General features: G+C 43.2%; 1 protein-coding gene across 1 annotated transcript in view; it reads right to left on the bottom strand.

The window, feature by feature from the left end:
- Positions 1 to 6,686: 6,686 nt before the first annotated feature.
- The window catches only part of ADORA1 (adenosine A1 receptor), a 301,616-nt gene continuing 286,415 nt past the window's right edge, over positions 6,687 to 21,887 (bottom strand). Inside the window, exon 2 of the mRNA XM_069238999.1 lies at positions 6,687 to 7,535. Within this exon, the coding sequence (XP_069095100.1) occupies positions 6,881 to 7,535 (655 nt within the window). The 3' untranslated portion in view covers positions 6,687 to 6,880. The remainder of the gene's footprint in view (positions 7,536 to 21,887) is intronic.

Consider the following 21,887-nt stretch of genomic DNA (forward strand, 5'->3'; position numbering starts at 1 on the left):
CATCTACTATTAGGTTTTGCATGCCCTGGTAGTGAAAAAAACTCAAAGTTGTTTTTCACTACTGTGAGGCCCACTCCTCTCATAGGCCAACATTTGGAATTCCTAAACATACTTTTAAGCTGTACTTCCTGATCACAAAGGGGTAGCTGGGTCATGTTCCATATCTTTGGAATGGTAATGATAAATCCTCTTTAATGGTAAAGTTGGATTTAACATTACTATTTTAGAAATGCCACTCTTAGGAACTGGGCATTCTCTTCTCTTACTGCTCTGTGTGCCTTACAGTCTGTCTCCAATACACGTCTGGAGTTGGTGACAGCTAACCTTTGTGCATTCCCTCTAGACAGCCAAAAACTCAGGAAGGTTGGGTGTGTCTGAGCACTCCTCTGCATTCATCTGCATTATGATGTGCCCTCATGGGCAGGGAGGGTGGAGGAGAGCTGACACACAATAATAAGGAAATTACTTTCCCCACATAACAGGCTGATTGCCACCTAATGGTTGTTTGGAGCCAGGAACAGGAAGAAAGGATCTCAGTGCACTTCAAAGACCCTCCTGTGGAGTCAACCCTACAACAAAGGCACTTTTGCCTATAAGTATTGGGTCCCTAAAATCAGACACTTCTGGATCTTGAACTGCATCTCTGTCAGAATGACTGCTGTGCTGCTTAAAGGACAAACTGGGCTACTTTTCTGGAAGGACTGCTTTATTGCTTGTTGCCCTGCTGCCTGCTGCTCCCTGATTCTTCTGGAAGGAGAGTTGGACTTGCGCTCCCTCGAAATGATCTCCAAGGGCTTGTTGGCTTGCCTCTGTTGGTGTAGTCTCAGGGCCATCAAAGACTTCAATTTCCTATCACTGCCATGGGACTTGGGAACCTGTGAGTCCGGCAGCTGAAACTGACAAGGATCAGAGCGTCCCTGATTGCAAGCCAGCTCTGCTTCAAGGACAGGGCTTCACTTTGGAAAAAGGAACAAGTGCACCGTGATCTACATGGGTCTGACCAGTAGGCCGTTCTCCTCCAAGAACAGTGCTTTGCCAAGGGACCAAGCACCATGACCAGCGGGGGTCTGATCACCAATTCATTGTGATCAAAAGATCCAAAGCTCCGTGTTGCCTAAGATCAGCATGTCATCCCTATGCCTCTTAGTGCTGCTCCCCAGCTACGCGCTTCCTTGGTGACCAGGGGTGGGCAGGAGATGCAAGATTTATCAGCTATCTCAGCCCAGCCTTCCAGGAAGATGCAGCACATGATGATGCGGGCACTGCTTCTGAGCCCGCTGACACACCCACAGCCTGACACTTGCCTCAAAACCAATGCTGTGGGTTTGTCAACATCATCGACTCATCCCCGTAAGGTACTGTGGCTCAGCAGGGCCAGGGGGTTCATATAGCCGACCTGCACTTTCTCTTGAGTGTCTCTAACTGCTAAAGCATTTTGGTCTGAGTGGTTCCCAAGACCCTCTTTCTAAGCCCTACTGAATCTGGGCCATTGTACATTCAAGATACAGGACGGCAACCTCTGTGAAGGATCTCTGTTTGGATTTGAGTTGCTTCTCACCGGTCTAGCATGACTTCTCAGAATAAGTGAAACAAGGGTCGTTTTGAGAAGCTGGTTTGCATGCAATTTTCAAAAAGGGAATAACTTAAAAAATACTGATTGGATTTTTGCTGTTTTTGTCTTGTTTCACTGAGATAAATATTCTCTATTTTTCTAAAAGTTAGAAATTGGGTCTCCACTTGGCAGAGGTATGCATCCTGCCAAGTAGGGACCACAGTCCTAGTCAGGGTAAGTCACAACACAACCTAAATTATCCTGTGCTTATCCTCAGGTAGATTGGCACAGAGCAGGCAGGCTTAACTTAGAAGGCAATGTTTAATGTATTTATGTAATAACTCACAGTGAAAACACCACAAAAAGTACTCCACACCAGATTAGAAAAATAGATAATATTTATCTGATTAAAATAAGACCAAAACGACAAGAATCCAATATGCACAAGTCAAGAGGACATTTTTTAAAGGTTTGGATGAGTCTCAATCCTTAAGAATCAGTGGTTGTATCCTTTTAACATACAGTACCTAGGTTGCATCAAACATAACGATGCAGAGGGCCACAGAGGAGGACATGTATTAGAAAATAAAACGCTGCATCAGTTTTTCAGCTGCAGCAAAGATGATCGATTTCTGGGAGTGCAGCCTTGGTTCATCACTGCAGTGCGGGATATTTTGACACTTAGGGACGATGCGTGGACAATCTAAAAATCGTTGTGAGGATGCAACAGTCTCTGCATTGATCTGGCAGGGGATACAGTGATTTCTCAACTGCAAGACAGGTGCTCTGTCAATTCTGCAGGCATTACGTTGAATTTTGCAGGCAGTGCATCAGTTGTTTTTGTGCTGTGGATTTTCTCCTTCAGATGAGGTCTTTGATGGTCCTAAAACTTCAGAACAGGGCACAAGATTAGTCACAGCCCTTGGACAGCATTTGTGGGGGAAGGCAGAGTCCTTCCAGCAGAGTCATGGACCAGCAAGCAACAGGGCAACAAGCAGGAGAGCAGTTGAGTCCTTTGAGCAGCATGGCAGTCTCTCTGACCCATATATTGCCCTTGCTGTCTAGTTTAAAAAATGTACAGGTTTCCCTAGGTACCAACTTTGCGAGGGTCAAAAATCCACACCTACCCACTTTTCCAAAAAGGTCAATTTTGAATGGAAAAATATGCTGCATCCATGTTGCGTTTGTGGCTGTTTCCTGCCATAGGCACTAAACTTATCAGCACAAGTGAGGTACCATTTTTATTGGGGGACTTGGGTGAAACCTGGGTGAAAGGAAGTTTGTGAATCCCCACAGATCCCAAAACTTCCCATCACAGAATAGTCAGGAAAGTATGTTTTGTTTGTCAAGGTTTCACGCCACCCCACCCTGGATTGGCCTATGTGTCTAGTTTTTTAAAAAGTGCAAGTTGCTAGGTTTTCCTTGGTGCCAGCTGAGTTAGGGTGCAAAATCCAAAGCTACACACTTTCCAAAAAAAGGGCCAGTTTTGAGTGGAAAAATGTAATGCATCAATGTTGCACTAGCCCTGCCCACACAAGTGATGCATTTTTTTTTATCATGAGGTCTTGGGGAATGCTAGTAGGGAGGACGTTTGTTTGAGGCGCCCTGCAGATTCCAGAACTTTCCATCACAGAAATGTGAGCAAAGTGTGTTTTTAGTCAATGTTTGAGGTTTGCAAGGGATTGTGGATAATAAAACCTGGTTAGATCCATGCAAGTCACCACACCCTGGAATTCCCAGGGAGTCCAGTTTTAAAACATAGGCAAGTTTGTTAGGTTTCCCTAGGTACCGGCTGAGATAGGACCCAAAATCCACAGCTACCCACTTTGCAAAAAAAGGTCAGTTTTGAGTGGAAAAATATGATATATCCTGGTTGTGTTTTGGGTCATTTTGTTTTGGGCACTAGGCCTATCTACACAAATGAGGGTCCATTTCTATCAGGAGGCTTGGGGGAATGCAGGATGGACAGAAGTTTGTGGCTCCTTACAGATTCCAGAGCTTTCCATCACAGACATTTGAGGAAAATGTGTTTTTTAGTCAAAGCTTGAAGTTTGAAGGGGGCTCTGGGTAAAAGCAAACTTGATGAGAACCATGCAAGTCACCCCACCCTGGATTCTCACAGGTGTCTACTTTTCAAAAATGTGCAAGTTTGCTAGGGCTCTCTAGGTTCAAGCTGAGCTAGGACTCAAAATCTACAGCTACCCATCTTGCAAAAAAAGGGTCAGTTTTCTTAGGAAAACTCGGATGAGTCCATGTTGCGCTTTCGGCATTTTCCTCCCAAAGGCACTTGGCCTACCAACACAAGGGAGGTACCATTTTTTTCTGAAGACATCTGGGATCATAGAATAGTTACCAATTGGATTTCACTGCATTGTGCCTTCCAAATATTAGCCAGTGTGTAAGGAAGAAGACATTTTGAAAAATGCCCTCTAAAATGTATGCTAGTACGAATACCCATAAATTCAGAGATGTACAAATACCCACTGCTCATACACTCCACATCTTAGATCCATTTTAGAAATACATGTTTCCTTGATACCCATTTTCATTCTACATATTTCACCTTATAAATTGGTCTATGCTCAGTATACAATGAAAAAAACATTGTACAGTGCAGCTCAGCTGTTGGCTCTGGGTACCTTCAAACCCTATATATCCCCACAACCTGAATTGTCTAGCAGACGTAATGATATATTGCTTTTGTAAATCAGTCATATTGACAAAAAGTTACAGATGAAAACATTGTCACAAATAGCATTCTTTTCCTACTCATTTTCAATATTTCTTTATTTTGAACACTTAATTATTTGGAAAAAACCTCGAGGGGTCTACACATATAACACCTTGCTAGATTTGGAACTTTGTCTACATTTCAGAAATGTATAGCTTTTCTGGATCATTTACGGTTTAATTCTGGTTTTCACTACACACGGGAAGTAGGTTGAGAGCACAAATCATAGGAAAAATAGGCTACCATTTCGAAAAGTGCTAAAACTGTGGTAAAATTGTAGTTTGTTTTAATTCTGCTCTGCGTGTTTCTGAAAGCAAGACTTTAGATGCCAAGCCATTCGCTGATGCTATTTTAAGGAAAAAACAGACACTTTTATCAAGAGCACTATTTTCCTATTTTGTCTAAAAAACCCTCAAAATATAGCTATATTTCCCCAGGATGTTGGAGAAACAGGAAGCAAATTTGGCATGGATACCTTATGTAGATGTTATGGAGCCCTAGATGCGAACTACCACAAATATCCAAAAAAGGGCTAAGCATTGGGGTGGGGGGCACTTGTCTGGAAGAGGATAAAAGGATAAATAATTCTCCTGTAAACCATGCTGGCACTTATCCAGGTAAAGGGCCACGTGCTCTGGGGACCAATTTATGTGGAATGTGCTGGGCAAACAATATGCCCAGGTGACAAGTGTCTGATTACGCTGGCAATTGGATTACACATTATGCTTAGACTGTGAGGACTTTGTTAGGGGTGCCAAGACTCCTGTGAGTATGTTTGTTATATTACGCACTTGGTGGTTTCACTTTGGTGTTGACGTCTTCATGATTAGGTGTCCTTTCTATCTCTCACTCCTGATGAGACCCCTTAATTCCTAGAGAGTTTAAACATAGTCGACTTGATTTGAATGAACCCAATGATGTAACCCTCTGATTGTATTGGGTTATATGTGTGGCAATGTAAGTTCCTTGGGTTCCTGTTGTGGGACACCTCTGTAATTGTTTCTTACTTTGTGTAGATTGGTAAAAAGGAAGAAGGCGGAGGATGCCACAGCACTCGCACATCAACACAGGTTTCAAAGCAGTGTCCTTGTATCAGTCTTAAAGCACATACAGCAATCAAAATCCGGTGGGTACCAAACCGGTCGGGCACCTCCCACCAAAGGTGTGCAAGATCACTGACTGGAGAATGGTCAGTGAACATCAAATATGGGAACAGCAGGCCAGGGCACACCAAAACAAGTTCCGAAAAGTATGCCTGAAATACATTCTCCAAAAGGATCAATGAAATCCAGAAAAATGAAGGCAATAACAGGCCATGATAAGCCTGCGATTAGAGCATAAAGCCGTGCCCGAGGCATACTTTTCGTGGAACTCCCATTCTTTATACCTATATTCTGAAGCCTTGACAAAGTCTAGAAGACGAAACACATGTCGGCTGTTGGGTGTATTTTGGATTATTTGTATCACATGTGGTCTTTGACCTGAATATTGACCACACCGGTTAATTCGCCAATAAAAGTTCATTTTCACCTATTCCCTGGTCTTTGACTCTACTTGATTGACCACTTGGATCAACCACACGGAAGTTGTTTTGGTGTGCCCTGGCCTGCTGTTCACATATTTGTGTAGATCGGTGTATGTCAATACCTCAGTGGAAACAATGTACAAATATGAGAATTCCTTTTTAAGAACTGGGTAGTCTTGTGTCCTGTGTAATTGTAATAGGGTCCTCCTGGGAGTACGTCGACTAGGTATCTGCACCTATTTACTAAGCATACTCTAATTGTTGGACAAGAACCACTGTTTCGATATACAGACGGCATAACAACATACCATAGAAATTTCAAAGCATTGGTCTGTCTCTGCAGAAAGATAAACAATAGCCTGAAAAAAACTGACATGCCACAAGAAGCAAATCATGCAAGTCTTGTAGCCCCGAGCGGCTAATGCCTGTAAAGTAAAACAATGTGGAACCACAGCAGATGATTCAACCCGGTCAGCATATAGACTAGCCAATTAATAAAAAAAAAATATCATGCACGGCTGAAGTGGGGGCTAGGAACTGGGGCACATATTTATATTTTTTTAGTGCCGCTTTTGTGTCATTTGTTGATGAAAAAGCGGCGCAAACTTGCAAAATACAATTGTATTTTGTACGTTTGTGCCGTTTTTGCATCAGAAAGCGACACAAACGTGGTGCTAAAAAAGTATAAATATGGGCCTGAATGTGCAGAACCTTATCAGGGAAAGGTGATTTTTGGTGAGAAAACATATATACAATAGTGACAGCTTATGCGCATTTGGTCTAAAGTTTTCCTTGGGTAATAACAATACTGGATATAGTTTTAATATACTTTCAAATTACAGACCATTAGTTAAATGTATTAGCAGAAAGCTGTCATTACTTGGAAAATTGCTTTTATTGATACCACAGGTATTTAACATTTGCATTCAGACATCCCAGAATATCTGGGGCAAGTTCATTTCTTTCAAGCAGTAAATATTTAATTAAGAAAAATAAAATATTGAGCAGGGGCTGTAGTGTTTTTATAAGAATGATTTTTAACAAGTGCATATTATAAAAAAGAAGGGAAGGTTTAAACAATGTTTTTTGACTCAAGATTGATGATGGTTGTCTGTTGAGTGTTTATTGTTCGGTTAGATTTGCAGCAGAAATACTTCTTCCAGATATACAGGAAGGTGTTTCTGAACCGTTCGATCCGGAACGCATACACTATGGGGTTCATGGCGGAATTGCCGTGAGTCAAGAAGATGGCAATGTAAGTTATTATCATTGGGGTCTGGCACGTGGGGCAGAATAAAGTGATGCAGTTCAGGGTGTGAAGAGGTAACCAGCTCAGTGCGAAGAGCAGGAGGATGAGGGCTAAGGACTTGGCTATCTTCAGCTCCTTCCCATAGTACTTGTGAGGGTCCTTCGAGCTGGAGGAGACCTTCTTGTTGAGTTGCTTCTGGATCAGGTTGAAGACCTCCAGGTAGATGACCAGCATGAAGACTAGTGGAGGCAACACCCAGACAAAAAAGTTGAAGTAGACCATATATTCCATGCTAATGACATTCTCAAACTGGCAGGTGATTATCAGCTCCGGTGTGCTGGAGTTCGGCTCTTCGTTGTTTCTCAGTTGACTCAGATTGTTCCAGCCCAACATGGGAGTTAATCCAACTACCAGAGACACCGCCCAGCACCCAGCAATTGCAATCACTGCCCGCCTTGCAGTCACGACGCTCCTGTAGCTGTTAAAAGAAAGAAACACATGTTAATATTTAGAAGAGGCCTATATTTAAAAGTTAAATTGCAAATCAACGGTATTGTTTTTCACCCACATTACCCATCTCCATTCCCATTTTCTTAAGTAGTCAACTCCATCAAAAAATATTTTCCTGTGGTACAAAAGTGGGACATAGTTTTTGTTTTCCTCCTCAGACTTCTCTCTTTTGATTCTAATATTCAATAACACCAGCACCATTCCGGATTGTGATGTTATCTATACCAGAGCTGCCTATTTTGGAAACTGGATAAACAAGTTCGAACCCCACCTCGGCACTTCACTCAACATCATGTGATTCTGGTAAATCACTTCACCTCCCTGTACCTAAAACAGTGGGAATGGATTTGTGTAATCCCCGCCTAATATACAAGATTGTGTCCCAGCCTTACTCTTAACGAACAGTGCTCAGCTGCTTCCTAGTTCGGGTCACACTTTATAATACCAATACATAGCTGCCACTGAGCCGCCGGTCATATGTGACAGGCTCAGCCAGCCCTGAATAGTTAGGCAACGTAAAGAGTCTTGTAAGCCTATGATTCCTAGACGAAAAGCGGAATGCACAGTCTTGTTAGCTAAACATGTTTGGACTGGCTGCAGATGCCACGCATGCCATGGCTCACTAACAGCTATTAGTTATTATTTTCACTGTCACAGTAGCCAATTAGGTCTCCGCGGGGGTTTCATCCATCCTTCATGTAAATCTTGCAGCCATGGCATCCCTGTGAAATCCACGAAGGAGAACGGCTGGTTAGTGCCACTTATTAATAGTATTTCTGTTTGTTTATCAGTATCACAGCCGAATGAAAATAGGTACACGTTTATTTGTTGCTGCTGACAACCCAAAACATCAAAATAGGAAATCCAGGGCCCCAGTCCAATCCATGTGGCCAATAGCAGAACACAAGAGGCACAGCACATCTCAGTTACTCCTGTTGTCTGACCCTCCATCAATCACCATTTGCACCAGGGAGAATCTGTGGATGCATCAAGCACCTTGGAGATTGTCGTGTTTCAAAGGTGCTCCAGGCATCTCCAGGTCTGCTTCAGTGCGCTTTAAAGATGCCCCAGGCAGCTCTAGCTTTGCTCTAGTGCACCTTGAAAGTAATGCAGACACCTCTGGCTTTGCTCAGGCGCATCTTGAAGATGCTCCAGGCAGCTCTAGCTTTGCTCCTGTGCACTTTCCAGGCAGCTCTAGCTTTGCTCCTGTGCACCTTGAAGATGTTCCAGGCAGCTGTACATTTGCTTCAACTTTGCTGTGCCTTTGGTCCAGCGCATCTTGAAGATGCTCCAGGCAGCTCTAGCTTTGCTCGAGTGTGCTTTGAAGATGTTCCAGGCAGCTGTACATTTGCTTCAACTTTGCTGTGCCTTTGGTCCAGCACATCTTGAAGATGCTCTAGGCAGCTCTAGCTTCTTTGCTCCTGTGCATCTTGAAGATGCTCCAGTTACCTCTAGCTTTGCTCCGGCGCATCTTAAAGATGGTGTAGGCAGCTTTACTCATTCAGCCCTAGCTTTGCTCCAGTGATCTTGCAGATGTCCCATCACTCCAGAGCTGTTCCCGTGCATCTCAAACACGCTCGAGTACAGCAGGTCTGTTTCAGCTCAACTTAAAGAAGCTAATGAGAGATCTAGGCCAGTACATATCGAAGGTGTCCCAGGCATATATAAAATTAAACCAGATGAATCTTTGTGAACACCGTATACACTAATTAGTGCACATTTGTGATCCTAGAGGTATCTGCTGATGTACCCCAGAGCCAGTGTGTGTGAATTGAGCATAGTTTCTGCACAGGGAACACTTGCCAAGAATGTACAGGGCAAGGCTGGGCCCTTCAACTCAGGCACGTGTGTGCCCAGAGAGAAGTATGCGACAATCATAAAACCAACTATTGACCTCTGTCCGTCTGCCCATGTATAAAATCATTCTCCGGATAGGGGACTAGACCAAGAAGAAGAAAGGCGTCCCTCACATCCCAATTCATGAAAACTCACCTGGAATCAGCTGACGCGCTGCTTCCGCGTTTACAGCGCCAGATAACTGCAGTGAAGCCGTGGAGAACAAGCTGCCTTCCGGTTCACCGAGAATGCAGTCAGAGAGCAGCGACCAGCAGTGAGTAAGTGTTGCCTTTTTGGCTCCGAGAAGACCGTGACTCTATTGCTCTCAATTTCTGGGAGCAGGCCTGCACAGAGGCACGTTTATTGCGAGGTCAGGGCTGTTCCAATGCTCAGACGATCCAAGTTTATTAAAACTAACTTCAGTTCACTGTCAGGTTATGTATCTGCTCAAGTGTAGGAAACGGTCGGAGCCCTGCCAGCACACTTTAGAAAAATTATTTAAGAGGGAGAAAAGTGGCTGCATTTTCCAAAGAAGAATGTTTGGGATGTAACATGACCATGAGCACTTCACAGAATATTTTAAATAGAAAAACAAACCTGCGTCATTTTCAGACTCTAAAATGAGCTCTACAAAAAGCTATTAGTATTTTTTCAATAATAAACTGCCATCACTTGTGCTGTGATCTGTTGTGTTATGAATTCCTAAACATCTATATTTCATCAGCGCAACCAATCAACAGTTCTGGAAGATATTAATATATTAATATTTGGTATTTCAACTTTCTTTTGCAAAGAGCGAGATCCCTCAATGATATAGCGCAAACGTTTCTTAGATTTCAGAAAACAAGAGGGTGGCTTCAGGCAATAACACTACAAGTATGTTCCCCAGTGATATAACAGTCCTCGTGGAGCCACAGTGTTCAGAATAGGGCATCTGTTTTCAACTGGTGTGAGAATATATTTTTTAATTCTAGTAGACGACCTTCATATGGAGGTAGTGCATCTCCATAGGGGGGATTTAAAATCATAAATTTCTACCCTCCTTGCTCATTCCTGTCATGTTTGCATGTGAGAAATTGAAACGAGGAATCTAGCATCTCTATCTAATCTTGTAATGATGACATTCCTCTGAAGTGGTCAAATAAAAGAATACATGGAACCGCTAGCTTTCATGATCGCCCTCCCTAGGCAGAGACGTTTTAAGGCAAGGGCAAAGGCAATTGCTCATGGGCCCCACTTTCAAGGGTGAATTAAGGTGCTTATTCACAAGCCCTGTGCACCACCAGTGTGTCACTTTTTTGTGCAACACAGGCAGTGCAGAGTGCAGACACATATTACCTTACACTGCATCAGGGAGGCATACCATGGGCGCTGCAATGGGTTTACCCAAGCAAAACCCATGGGTTTACACCTCCACAAGGGAGGTGCAACAAGGAGACATTTTTTTATTTCTCCTCTTTTTTCCTCTTTTTATGTGCACTGCATCCTGAAGCACACATAGAGGGAAAAAGCCTCCATGAATTGTTTTTGTGCAGGAAGATGTCCCTTCCCGCACAGAAACAATCCTGTCTAAGATGTAGGCAAACTTGCACCATGGTGCAAGGGTGTCTGCGTGGCTCTAGGAAGCCCATTGTGCACCAGCGCAGGGGGAGAGGACCCAAATGCTCCATATCTTGTAGGTACGGTGCATTTCTGCCCTTTCCCTGTGGCGCAGGGCAACACAGCAAGGTCACTTGCTGCACTGCCCTATGCCACAGGGCTTGTAAATAAGTCCCTAACTTTCTCTCTAGCTCACTGCTGTGTATTTCTGTACCTGAAAAATAAAGTATAATTCCGTTTTGTTAGGCAACATAAAACTTGAACTCTCAGAAAACGTGTAATAAATTTCACGCTGTTTTAAACAGAGGCTGCAAGATATTTCTTGCTTGTGACCGCCAAAACCCACAAGATGACAATGTCCACCGGGTGGTATGACCTGTACACATTAATTCGTGTGTGGACTGTGCACATGACCATCCACTTGTGGCTTTGTCTCTGGTGCGTTTCAGCACAGACAGCATGGCGTGCCTATGTGCTAAGTGGAAACAAGGAGACTACTATTACTCTGTAACCTTTAGGAAGGGGCTCTCGTTGCCAGTATTCAAAGATTCTCAAAAATTATCGTACATTCAGAGCATTAATACAATATTTAAAGAATGCACATAACCTTTTTTACTGACATTTTGCATCACAGTGAAATGAATCCTAAAAATATAGAGACAAGGTCGGTCTCAATATCTCAGGAGCCCAGGGAAAGATGGCTAACATTAGAAGATACTGTTGTCCACATATTGAGCAATAGAGAGACTTTCTCGCAAATATATATATGTACAGCATACTTTTTTATACTGAACCAGCCCTAAAGCATCTCAGGAGGACCTCATCGCAGCACCTGTGCTTATTTCACGGAGTCCTTGCATTCCAGTCCATCGGGAAAATGATTTCTTCAGCCTCACGCGCATCCTTTCTCTGCCACGCCCTGTATTGTGTTTCGACATTTCAAACACCTCCCACTCTCCCTGTTTATCTGGGTTTGCACCGCTTCTGGCCGTCTCCTTCCGCTCTGTATTTTATTTTCCTACTTTGCCCCAAGCCCCACTGCCCACTTTCAGCTTCCTCTCTACCCAGCCGGCCACCTGCCCCCTTGTTTGACGTTGACTTTGCCAGTGCTTGTATAATTGAAGCACAGGGAACAACGAATCCAATATCGGTGACCAGGCACGTGTGACCGGTATTTGTTTTTCATGAACACAACTCAAGGTTGGCAGCGCACACTGGCATTTGTTTCTGAGCCCCGCAAGAGGAGTAGTGAACAGACATACTACCCCCGCCCCCCCCGCCGCATCATTTGGTCACTCCCGCAGTTGAAAGGAATCATACAAAGATCACTGGAAGGCCTTTCGGTCAACCACTGTTTTCAACTACCTATCTGGCTCCGCCTACCTCCACAGTGGCAGTGAAGCCGCATGACTTCCCTCCAACACGCCTTTACCATAAACCCTGTTGTGAGGCTGCATAATATATTTGTGCCAAAGTTTGTCTTTTTCTTCAGGCTAGGAACTGCATACAACAGTCCACTTTGACTGAAAAGTTATAAATCCATTCATAACGACAACATATCAGGAAAACGCCGTTCTCATTTAAAAGTAGTTTATGCTAATGTGTTTAGCAATTTCTCTTTATCAGCTCGTGCATTGGATCTCTCTCTGCCACCCATTATTTTAAAATATGACTGAATAATTTACTAAACAAGCTAATTTCTTTTTGAGTTTGTATACACTGTCGTGCAGATGGCTGGCAATAAGGAAGGTTCTAATGTGATGCTGGAGTCTAACAGTGACCGATTATTCCAGCTAATACGACAAACCCTAGTGCCTAACAATAAATCCATATCTGCACATTTTCCATATTATTAATATTATGCATGCATAAATAAAGGAAAACATATCTATATACTTAGTCACTTATTCAGAATTGTACTCTTGCTGTTTATTCAAACCTCTCTAACACTGCGTATATGTATAAAGTAATATTTACAATATCACTTGGAATACTTGAAAAATACGATTTAACTTTTCATATAAATGTAATAGGTAAGGCAGTTTCGAATTCTCCTCCATTACACAATTTAGAGCCTTACATCATGATCCACATGCTCCTCCACCACCCCTAACCCATACTCCATCCACACTAAACAAACGCAAACTAAATAAAAAACATGCCACTCATAGCAACCTCGCATCCCCTTGTCTATCACATAATAAGACTACCCTACAAAAAACTGTACACTCTTCATGGCTCTCTCAGCCACCAAGTCCACCACCCACACACACAGAGCCAACAAAATGCCTCCTTAACCTGCTAGAAGAGGAACACTATATTGAAAAGCAAGACTATTATGAGCCTCAAACAGTTATCACAACCATCAACACTCCCGCTTCAAGCTCACATTATACTACTTACCCTTCTCCTAAATAAAACAACACTACCACTAACACACCTTTTCTAAACTGCCAGCTCATAAATGCTTGATCACTCTCAAAAAACAAGCACCACATCTACGACCAGCTCACAGACACACAACCTGACTTACTATTCATAACTGAATCCTGGTTGGGAGATGACATGGCCCCAGTGCTGCACGAAGCCGTTCCTCCAGGCTATCAAACCATCACACACAACCGTATAGGCAAGAGAGGAGGTGGACTAGCTATTATATTCAAACAGGCATTGAACCTCATTAAAACAGACAACATCTCCATACAAGGTTGTGAAGCCCTCCTTACCAGATGCCACCCTACTCCAACTTCCTCCTGTAACTTTCTCCTCCTTTACAGACCTCCACCTAACAACTCCACATTCCCAGATGCTTTTCTAGACACAGTCTCAAACCTTATTACACTATATTCCATTCTTGGGGATCTAAACATTTGCTTTGACTAACCCAATATGCCCCATCCAAAAGCTATCACCACTGGCCTAGTCGCATTGAACCTACATCAGATTGTACACAATCCCACACACATCGCTGCACACATCCTAGATGTCATTTTAGCTAATCCTGAACTTGTTACTGTTCATAGCATCACGCAAATCACTTGGTCAGACCAGCATTTGATAACTTTCCGACATACAACTCCACAAATCAACACACCCCACAACTACTTACATACATACACCTATCGACCATGGAGCAAACTCAATTTGGATGACTTAGAAACACAACTAACAGCCAACACAGATCTAGATACAATTAATTATGTGCCAAAACGTTATGAGTGGCTACAGGAAGCTTTTGATATCCTAATACCACTCAGAAAAACTAAACACAACAAAAGAAAACCAACACCTTGGAGGAACACAGAACTTAAAAAGTTAAAGCAACAAATCAGAAAGTTGCAGCAGACCTGGCTCAAAACAAACAACAGTCAAGACAAACTGCAGCTACACAAACTTAACAGGATATACAAATCATCAATCAAAAAAGCTAAAAAAGGTACTACTCAGAGAGAATTCAAAATGCTAAATCTACAACCAAGGAATTTTATAAAATTCTAAATGAATTTCGAAAACCTACATGCATGGAAGGAAGTCATCCCACTACTCAAGATTTCACAAACAAATTGGCAACTCACTACACAACCAAGGCAGACACATTGGACTCCTATTTAAAACAGAAGAAAAACATCAGCACCAACCCCTTTCCTACAATATCCTCTAAGAATAAACCAACCCAACCTCTACAGTCTTTCAAACAAATATCCCAGGGTGAATTTATGGATTTGGACAAAGCAAGCAGGCCTTCCGGTTGCCTTTCTGACCCTTGCCCACCACAAATCTTCAAGAACATTCTTCTATCTACTTCTGCTGCCACACCTGTAAGAAGAATCATCAACAACTCTTTAACTTCAGGAACTTTTCCTGTCGACCTGAAAAAGGCATACATACAACCATTATTAAAGAAAACAAACCTAGACCCACAAGACCCCAACAACTACAGACCAATCACAAATGGACCTTTCCTGGGCAAATGGATAGAAAGAGCAGCATTCGCCCAGATGTCACAATTCATTGAAGACAATTCTATACTTTCAGACTTCCAAACTGGATTCCGCCCAGGAAGAAGCACTGAATCAGCACTCATTGCAATCTGGGATGATCTTAAAAACACAGTCGACCGAAATGGAGTTGCTGCACTACTTCTCTTGGACCTCTCAGCTGCCTTTGATACGGTTGACCATGACACCCTAATTCAAAGACTCCACGAAGCTGGCATACAAGGGATTGCTCTCAACTGGATTACTTCTTATCTCCAAAAAAGATCTAATATCATCCACTCGCCCCCCTTATCGTCCCAACCCTACCTCACAAACGCAGGGGTCCCCTAAGGATCAATCATCTCACCTTTGCTTTTCAACATATACATGATATCTTTACCAGAACTGATCAATGATTTCCATCTCACATGCTACAACTATGCAGATGACACACAAATACTACTTAAATTAGAATGCCCCAAAAACATTGAAAACTCAGAAATCTTCAGTTGCCTCAGAGCCGTTGATCAGTGGATGACCTGGAGCCATCTCAAACTAAATACCTCCAAAACAGAAATACTCATATGTGGTGACTGGAAAAATTATGACCCTCTCGCCGAGTGGCCTGACGATCTCGAACCACCTCCTCAATTATCCAAGGAAGTAAAAAACCGAGGAAACACCATGGATTCCAAGTTAACTATGAATGCCCAAATGGACAAATTAGCACAAACAAGCTTCATCACCTTGAAAACTTTACGACGCATCTTCCCCCACCTCAGATTTCCACACAAGGTGCAAGCTACTATCTCGCTTGTACTATCCAAACTGGATTATGCCAATGGCCTGTACCATGGATCATCTCTATCTATTATGAAACAACTACAACATATCCAGTTTCCGCAGCCAGGATACTATTACATGTAAAGCCACAAGCCCACATCTACCCTGCCTTGAGAGCACTACACTGGTTACCCGTTGCCAGAAGATGCACTTTCAAGCTGCTTTGTATCACCCACAAAGCTATACATGGAACAGGTCCGCTTTTTATCAGAAACAAAAGAACCAAATACATCCAACAAAGAAACTTCCGCTCAAGATTGGCAACCCGCCTTAGAACACCACCATACAAGAAAAAGACTATAGGTGGTCCATCTTTCTCCGTTCAAGCAGCCAAACTATGGAATTCATTACCCCCAACTATAAAAGCCACAGATAACTTTCTTGTCTTCAGAAAACTATTCAGGAGTTGGCTCTTTCCTTCATAACCACCATATTCAAACAACTATGGACTGCATATGCTTATGTTGATAAATATTTTTTTCAGATTATGTGTATATTTCTAGTTATGTATAGTTCTTTAGAAAATATGTATTGCTACTATGTCATAACAATAAAATACACACACACTCTTTAAAGCTGTTTGACTAAGTATATTTTACCCATGGTTCTAATTATGTATTATATGTGCATATGTGTGTGTATTCATGTGTGTTTGTATGTGTATGTGTGTATGTATATATATATGTATGTATGTGTGTGTATATGTTGTTTCTGTGCTTGGCATGTTCATAGGTCATTGCATGGTTCCTGGGTGGGTTGTTATACTAGATATCTATGAATTCCTGCTCTCATCTTATCACACTTATCTACCCATCATCATATGTCATGTCTCTATCAAACTATCCTCCATTCTCACTCTGACTCATCCCAAATCGTTTCTACTACTTTCATCTCCTAAGTAACTCTGCCTAAACTCTTCTCTCCGCTTCCACATCTAACTCACCAAACCTCACTCTACTACTGTGACCTCCCACACAACCCTGCTAAATTCTCCCGCATTTATCTCACCCTGATACTATGCCCTCCCTAATCCTTCGACATACTCTTCCCTCCTCCATCCCCCTTTACTCACCCCAAGCCTTTGGGTTGAGTAAATTAAGGATATACTCCCAATTAACAATTCTGGATTTCTTTCCTCCTCCACCCCTCCATTACTCCAGTCAATCTAACTAACAAACTCTCATATCCGCGGCTCAAATGAACTCATAATAATATTAAAACTGTACTCATTATTTCCCGATACTAATCCATCACTAATTCTTGTTGGGTTCCAGAGTAGCGTCCTACTCAACGAAAAGCGCTTTGACGCCTCGTCAGGGGTAGTAAGCGCTATATAAATACGATTACAATACAATACAATACCATGGCCCATTCAACATACTATATTTCTCCCGTAATGTGAAAATGAGCTTTCACTTTCTAACGAATTTCGGAAATACCTCATAGACGCCCTCAAGAAACCTCACAGAACCATCTGGAATCATACACATTGCAAAAAATATATAATTTACCCAGTGCTTAATTTGTGCACTTATTTCTGAGGGCCGGCACGTAGTTTTCTGTCTCAAACACTTACTGCGAGCAAAAGACATGTGGGTAAGACGGGGGAAGAGAAAAACGAAAAAGCGTCAGAAAGGGGGAAAGCAAGAAGCTGCATGAGTAAGCGAAAGCGGCAGAGGGTCACTGTAAACGAACTGAAGAGACTCGAGGTGCCTTCAGGATTACGCTGCCTCAGTATTCCCTGTTTGCACTTTAAATTGCAGCAGCTGCGTGTTTAAAAGACGAGCTTTGTGCACCGGCACCTATTTATTTACAAATTAAGCACTGATTATCGTTAATAAGTAACTTTTGCCTTCACATTTGGTGTGATAGTTGGTAACCTGTAAAAACATTATTTCGTTCTACTTCAGTAACACTTTGGTGTGAAAAGAGGGGTCGCTCAAGTTCTGGACCCTTAATGATTCATAATTTTAACCCCTTAGCTGCTGGGCCTTTTCCCCCCCAGTGCTGAGCCCTTTTTTGGCTATTTGGGGTAGTTCGCGCTTAGGGCTTCATAACTTTTTGTCCACATAAGCTAACCACGCCAAATTTGCGTCCTTTTTTTCCAGCATCCTAGGGATTCTAATGGTACCCAGAGTTGGTGGTTTCCCCTGGAGGAGACCAAGAAAATAGCCAAAATACAGTGAAAATTTAGTTTTTTCCAAAAAAATGGGAAAAAAGGGCTGCCGAAGAAGGCTTGTGGTTTTTTCCCTGAAAATGCCATCAACAAAGGGTTTCTGGTGCTGAAATCACTATCTTCCCACCTTTCAGGAACGGGCAGACTTGAATCAGAAAACCAAATTTTTCAACACAAATTTGGCATTTTACTGGGACATACCCCATTTCTACTATATTTGGTGCTTTCAGCCTCCTTCCAGTTAGTGACAGGAATGGGTGTGAAACCAATGCTGGATCCCGGAATGCTAAACATTTCTGAAAACTAGACAAAATTCTGAATTCAGCAAGGGGTCATTTGTGTAGATCCTACAAGGTTTTCCTACAGAAAATAACAGCTGAAATAAAAAAATATTGAAATTGAGCTGAAAACAACAGCCATTTTTCTTTATGTTTTACTCTGTAACTTTTTCCTGCGATGTCAGATTTCTGAAAGCAATATACCGTTTTGTCTGCTGGACTCTTCTGGTTGCGGGAATATAAAGGGCTTGTAGGTTCATCAAGAACCCTAGGTACCCAGAGCCAATAAATGAGCTGCACCCTGCAGTTGGTTTTCATTCTATACTGAGTATACAGCAATTCATTTGCTGAAATATGAAGAGTGAAAAAGAGGTATCAAGAAAACCTTTGCATTTCCAAAATGGGATCAAGATAAGGTTTTGAGGAGCAGTGGTTATTTGCACATCGCTGAATTCCGAGGTGCCCATACTAGCATGTGAATTGCAGGGCATTTCTCAAATAGATGTCTTTTTTACACACTCTCTTATATTTGGAAGGAAAAAATGTAGAGAAAGATAAGGGGCAATAACACTTGTTTTGCTATTCTGTGTTCCCCCAAGTCTCCCGATAAAAATGATACCTCACTTGTGTGGGTAGGCCTAGTGCCCGCGACAGGAAATGCCCCAAAACACAACATGGACACATCCTATTTTTTTTATAGAAAACACAGCTGTTTTTTCCAAAGTGCCTACCTGTAGATTTTGGCCTCTAGCTCAGCCGGCACATAGGGAAACCTACCAAACCCACGCATTTCTGAAAACTAGAGACCTAGGGGAATTCAAGGAGGGGTGACATGCGGGGCTCGGACCAGGTTCTGTTACCCAGAATCCTTTGCAAACCTCAAAAAGTGGCTAAAAAAACAAGTTTTCCTCACATTTCGGTGACAGAAAGTTCTGGAATCTGAGAGGAGCCACAAATTTCCTTCCACCCGGCGTTCCCCCAAGTCTCCCGATAAAAATGATACCTCACTTGTGTGGGTAGGCCTAGCGCCCGCGACAGGAAACGCCCCAAAGCGCAACGTGGACACATCCAAATTTTTGGAAGAAAACAGAGGTGTTTTTTGAGAAGTGCCTACCTGTAGATTTTGGCCTCTAGCTCAGCCGGCACCCAGGGAAACCTACCAAACCTGTGCATTTCTGAAAACTAGAGACCTAGGGGAATCCAAGGAGGGGTGACTCGCGGGGCTCGGACCAGGTTCTGTTACCCAGAATCCTTTGCAAACCTCAAAAAGTGGCTAAAAAAAACAAGTTTTCCTCACATTTCGGTGACAGAAAGTTCTGGAATCTGAGAGGAGCCACAAATTTCCTTCCACCCGGCGTTCCCCCAAGTCTCCCGATAAAAATTATACCTCACTTGTGTGGGTAGGCCTAGCGCCCGCGACAGGAAACGCCCCAAAGCGCAACGTGGACACATCCACATTTTTGGAAGAAAACATAGGTGTTTTTTGAGAAGTGCCTACCTGTAGATTTTGGCCTCTAGCTCAGCTGGCACCCAGGGAAACCTACCAAACCTGTGCATTTCTGAAAACTAGAGACCTAGGGGAATCCAAGGAGGGGTGACTCGCGGGGCTCGGACCAGGTTCTGTTACCCAGAATCCTTTGCAAACCTCAAAAAGTGGCTAAAAAAAACAAGTTTTCCTCACATTTCGGTGACAGAAAGTTCTGGAATCTGAGAGGAGCCACAAATTTCCTTCCACCCGGCGTTCCCCTAAGTCTCCCGATAAAAATGATACCTCACTTGTGTGGGTAGGCCTAGCGCCCGCGACAGGAAATGCCCCAAAACAGAACGTGGACACATCAAATTTTTTCATAGAAAACAGTGCCTACCTGTGGATTTTGGCCTCTAGCTCAGCCGGCACCTGGGGAAACCTAGCAAACCAGCACATTTTTGAAAACTAGAAACCCAGGGGAATCCAAGATGAGGTGACTTGTGGGGCTCGGACCAGGTTCTGTTACCCAGAATCCTTTGCAAACCTCAAAATGTGGCTAAAATACCACGTTTTCTTCACATTTCGGTGACAGAAAGTTCTGGAATCTGAGAGGAGCCACAAATTTCCTTCCACCCAGCGTTCCCCCAAGTCTCCCGATAAATATGATACCTCACTTGTGTGGTTAGGCCTGGTGCGTGCGACAGGAATAGATCACACAACGGTCAATGTTGGTCCTTACGTGAGGCAGCTGTTGACCCTGGGGTGATCCATTCCTGACTCAGGCACTAGGTGTAGGCACTCAAGTGGGGTAGTGTTTTTATCAGGACAGGTGAGGAGTCACTGGGTGGTAGGAATGTTGTGGATCCCAGCATATTCCTGTAGTTTGTGTGACAGAAATGCAAGAAAAATAAAGGTTTTTTTCAACATTTCAGCTTTGCAGGGTATTCTGGGTAAGAAAACTTTGGGGAATCCACACAAGTCACACCTCTGTGGACTCCCCCGAATGTCTAGTTTCCAGAAATGTTTGGGTTTAGTGTGTTTCTCTATATGGCCGCCGAATCCAGGACCAAAAACACAGGTGCCTGCCTTACAAAACCAGTTTGTTTTGCCATAGACAATTTTGATGTCTCCACAATATGATTTGGGTGGTGGAATTTGGGGCTGAACTAAATTGGTGAGCTCCCAAGAGAGCACTCTCTCTCTGCTTGCCGCCGCATTCACCTGCTCTCTGGGTTGGCCTAACCCACTATTACCCAGTTGCACGAACAGCTTGCGAAGGGACAGCAGGACTGTCCTCATCACCTCCCTCATAATGTACTGGAAGAGGAGTTTTCGAATGGGACTCCTCTGACTGAAAAATCACTCCCAGAGTCTGCGCCATTGTCCTATCCCTCAGATGCTGTCTCAGTATCTGATGTCTCAGTCTCTGATCCTATGTCAGAGCGGTCCTCTATAACCCGAGTGCAGGCAGCAGTCATCCATCAAGATGCCATCTCTGCTATTGGCTAAACTGTTGCTCTAAAACACTAGCCTACGTAGACAGTCACAAAATCGATGGTGTGTGTGAGATACGTGCAACAGTAGAGGCCACCTTACCTGCGCTTCTTCCCTCAATCAGCACGTACTTTCAAGACACTCAAAAAACACCTTGTCACATACCATTCGTCACAGTCTTTAGCACCTCCTGCGCCCAGTCCAACAATCATTATTGGTGCTCCCACTCCCTCCTCCTCGGATTCCCTCATTACCACCCAGCAAAAGTGCCCTTCATCTCTCCATAGACTTTACTAATGTACTCAGCTATTTACATAAAATACAGATGTGCTCTTTGCAGTAGGCATATAAACCTTCTGCGCTTCTTTATGGCACTAAAACTGCCACTAGACAAGTCGGACCCTTTTCCCCCCAGGGAAACCACACACATATTGACAAAAGTGATGTATATATGACAGCCAACCACCTGAAACTCAACTCAAGCAAAACCGAAATAATCCTCTTTGGCCCACACAAAAACACCTGGGACCCCCCATGGTGGCCCACCACGCTAGGCCCTGCACCCACCCCCGCCAACTACGCACGCAACCTCAGCATCATCCTAGACTCCTCCCTCTCTGTGACCCAACAAATCAACGCTCTTACCTCC

This window comes from Pleurodeles waltl, chromosome 6 (genome assembly GCF_031143425.1).
Source record: "Pleurodeles waltl isolate 20211129_DDA chromosome 6, aPleWal1.hap1.20221129, whole genome shotgun sequence".
NCBI lineage: Eukaryota > Metazoa > Chordata > Amphibia > Caudata > Salamandridae > Pleurodeles > Pleurodeles waltl.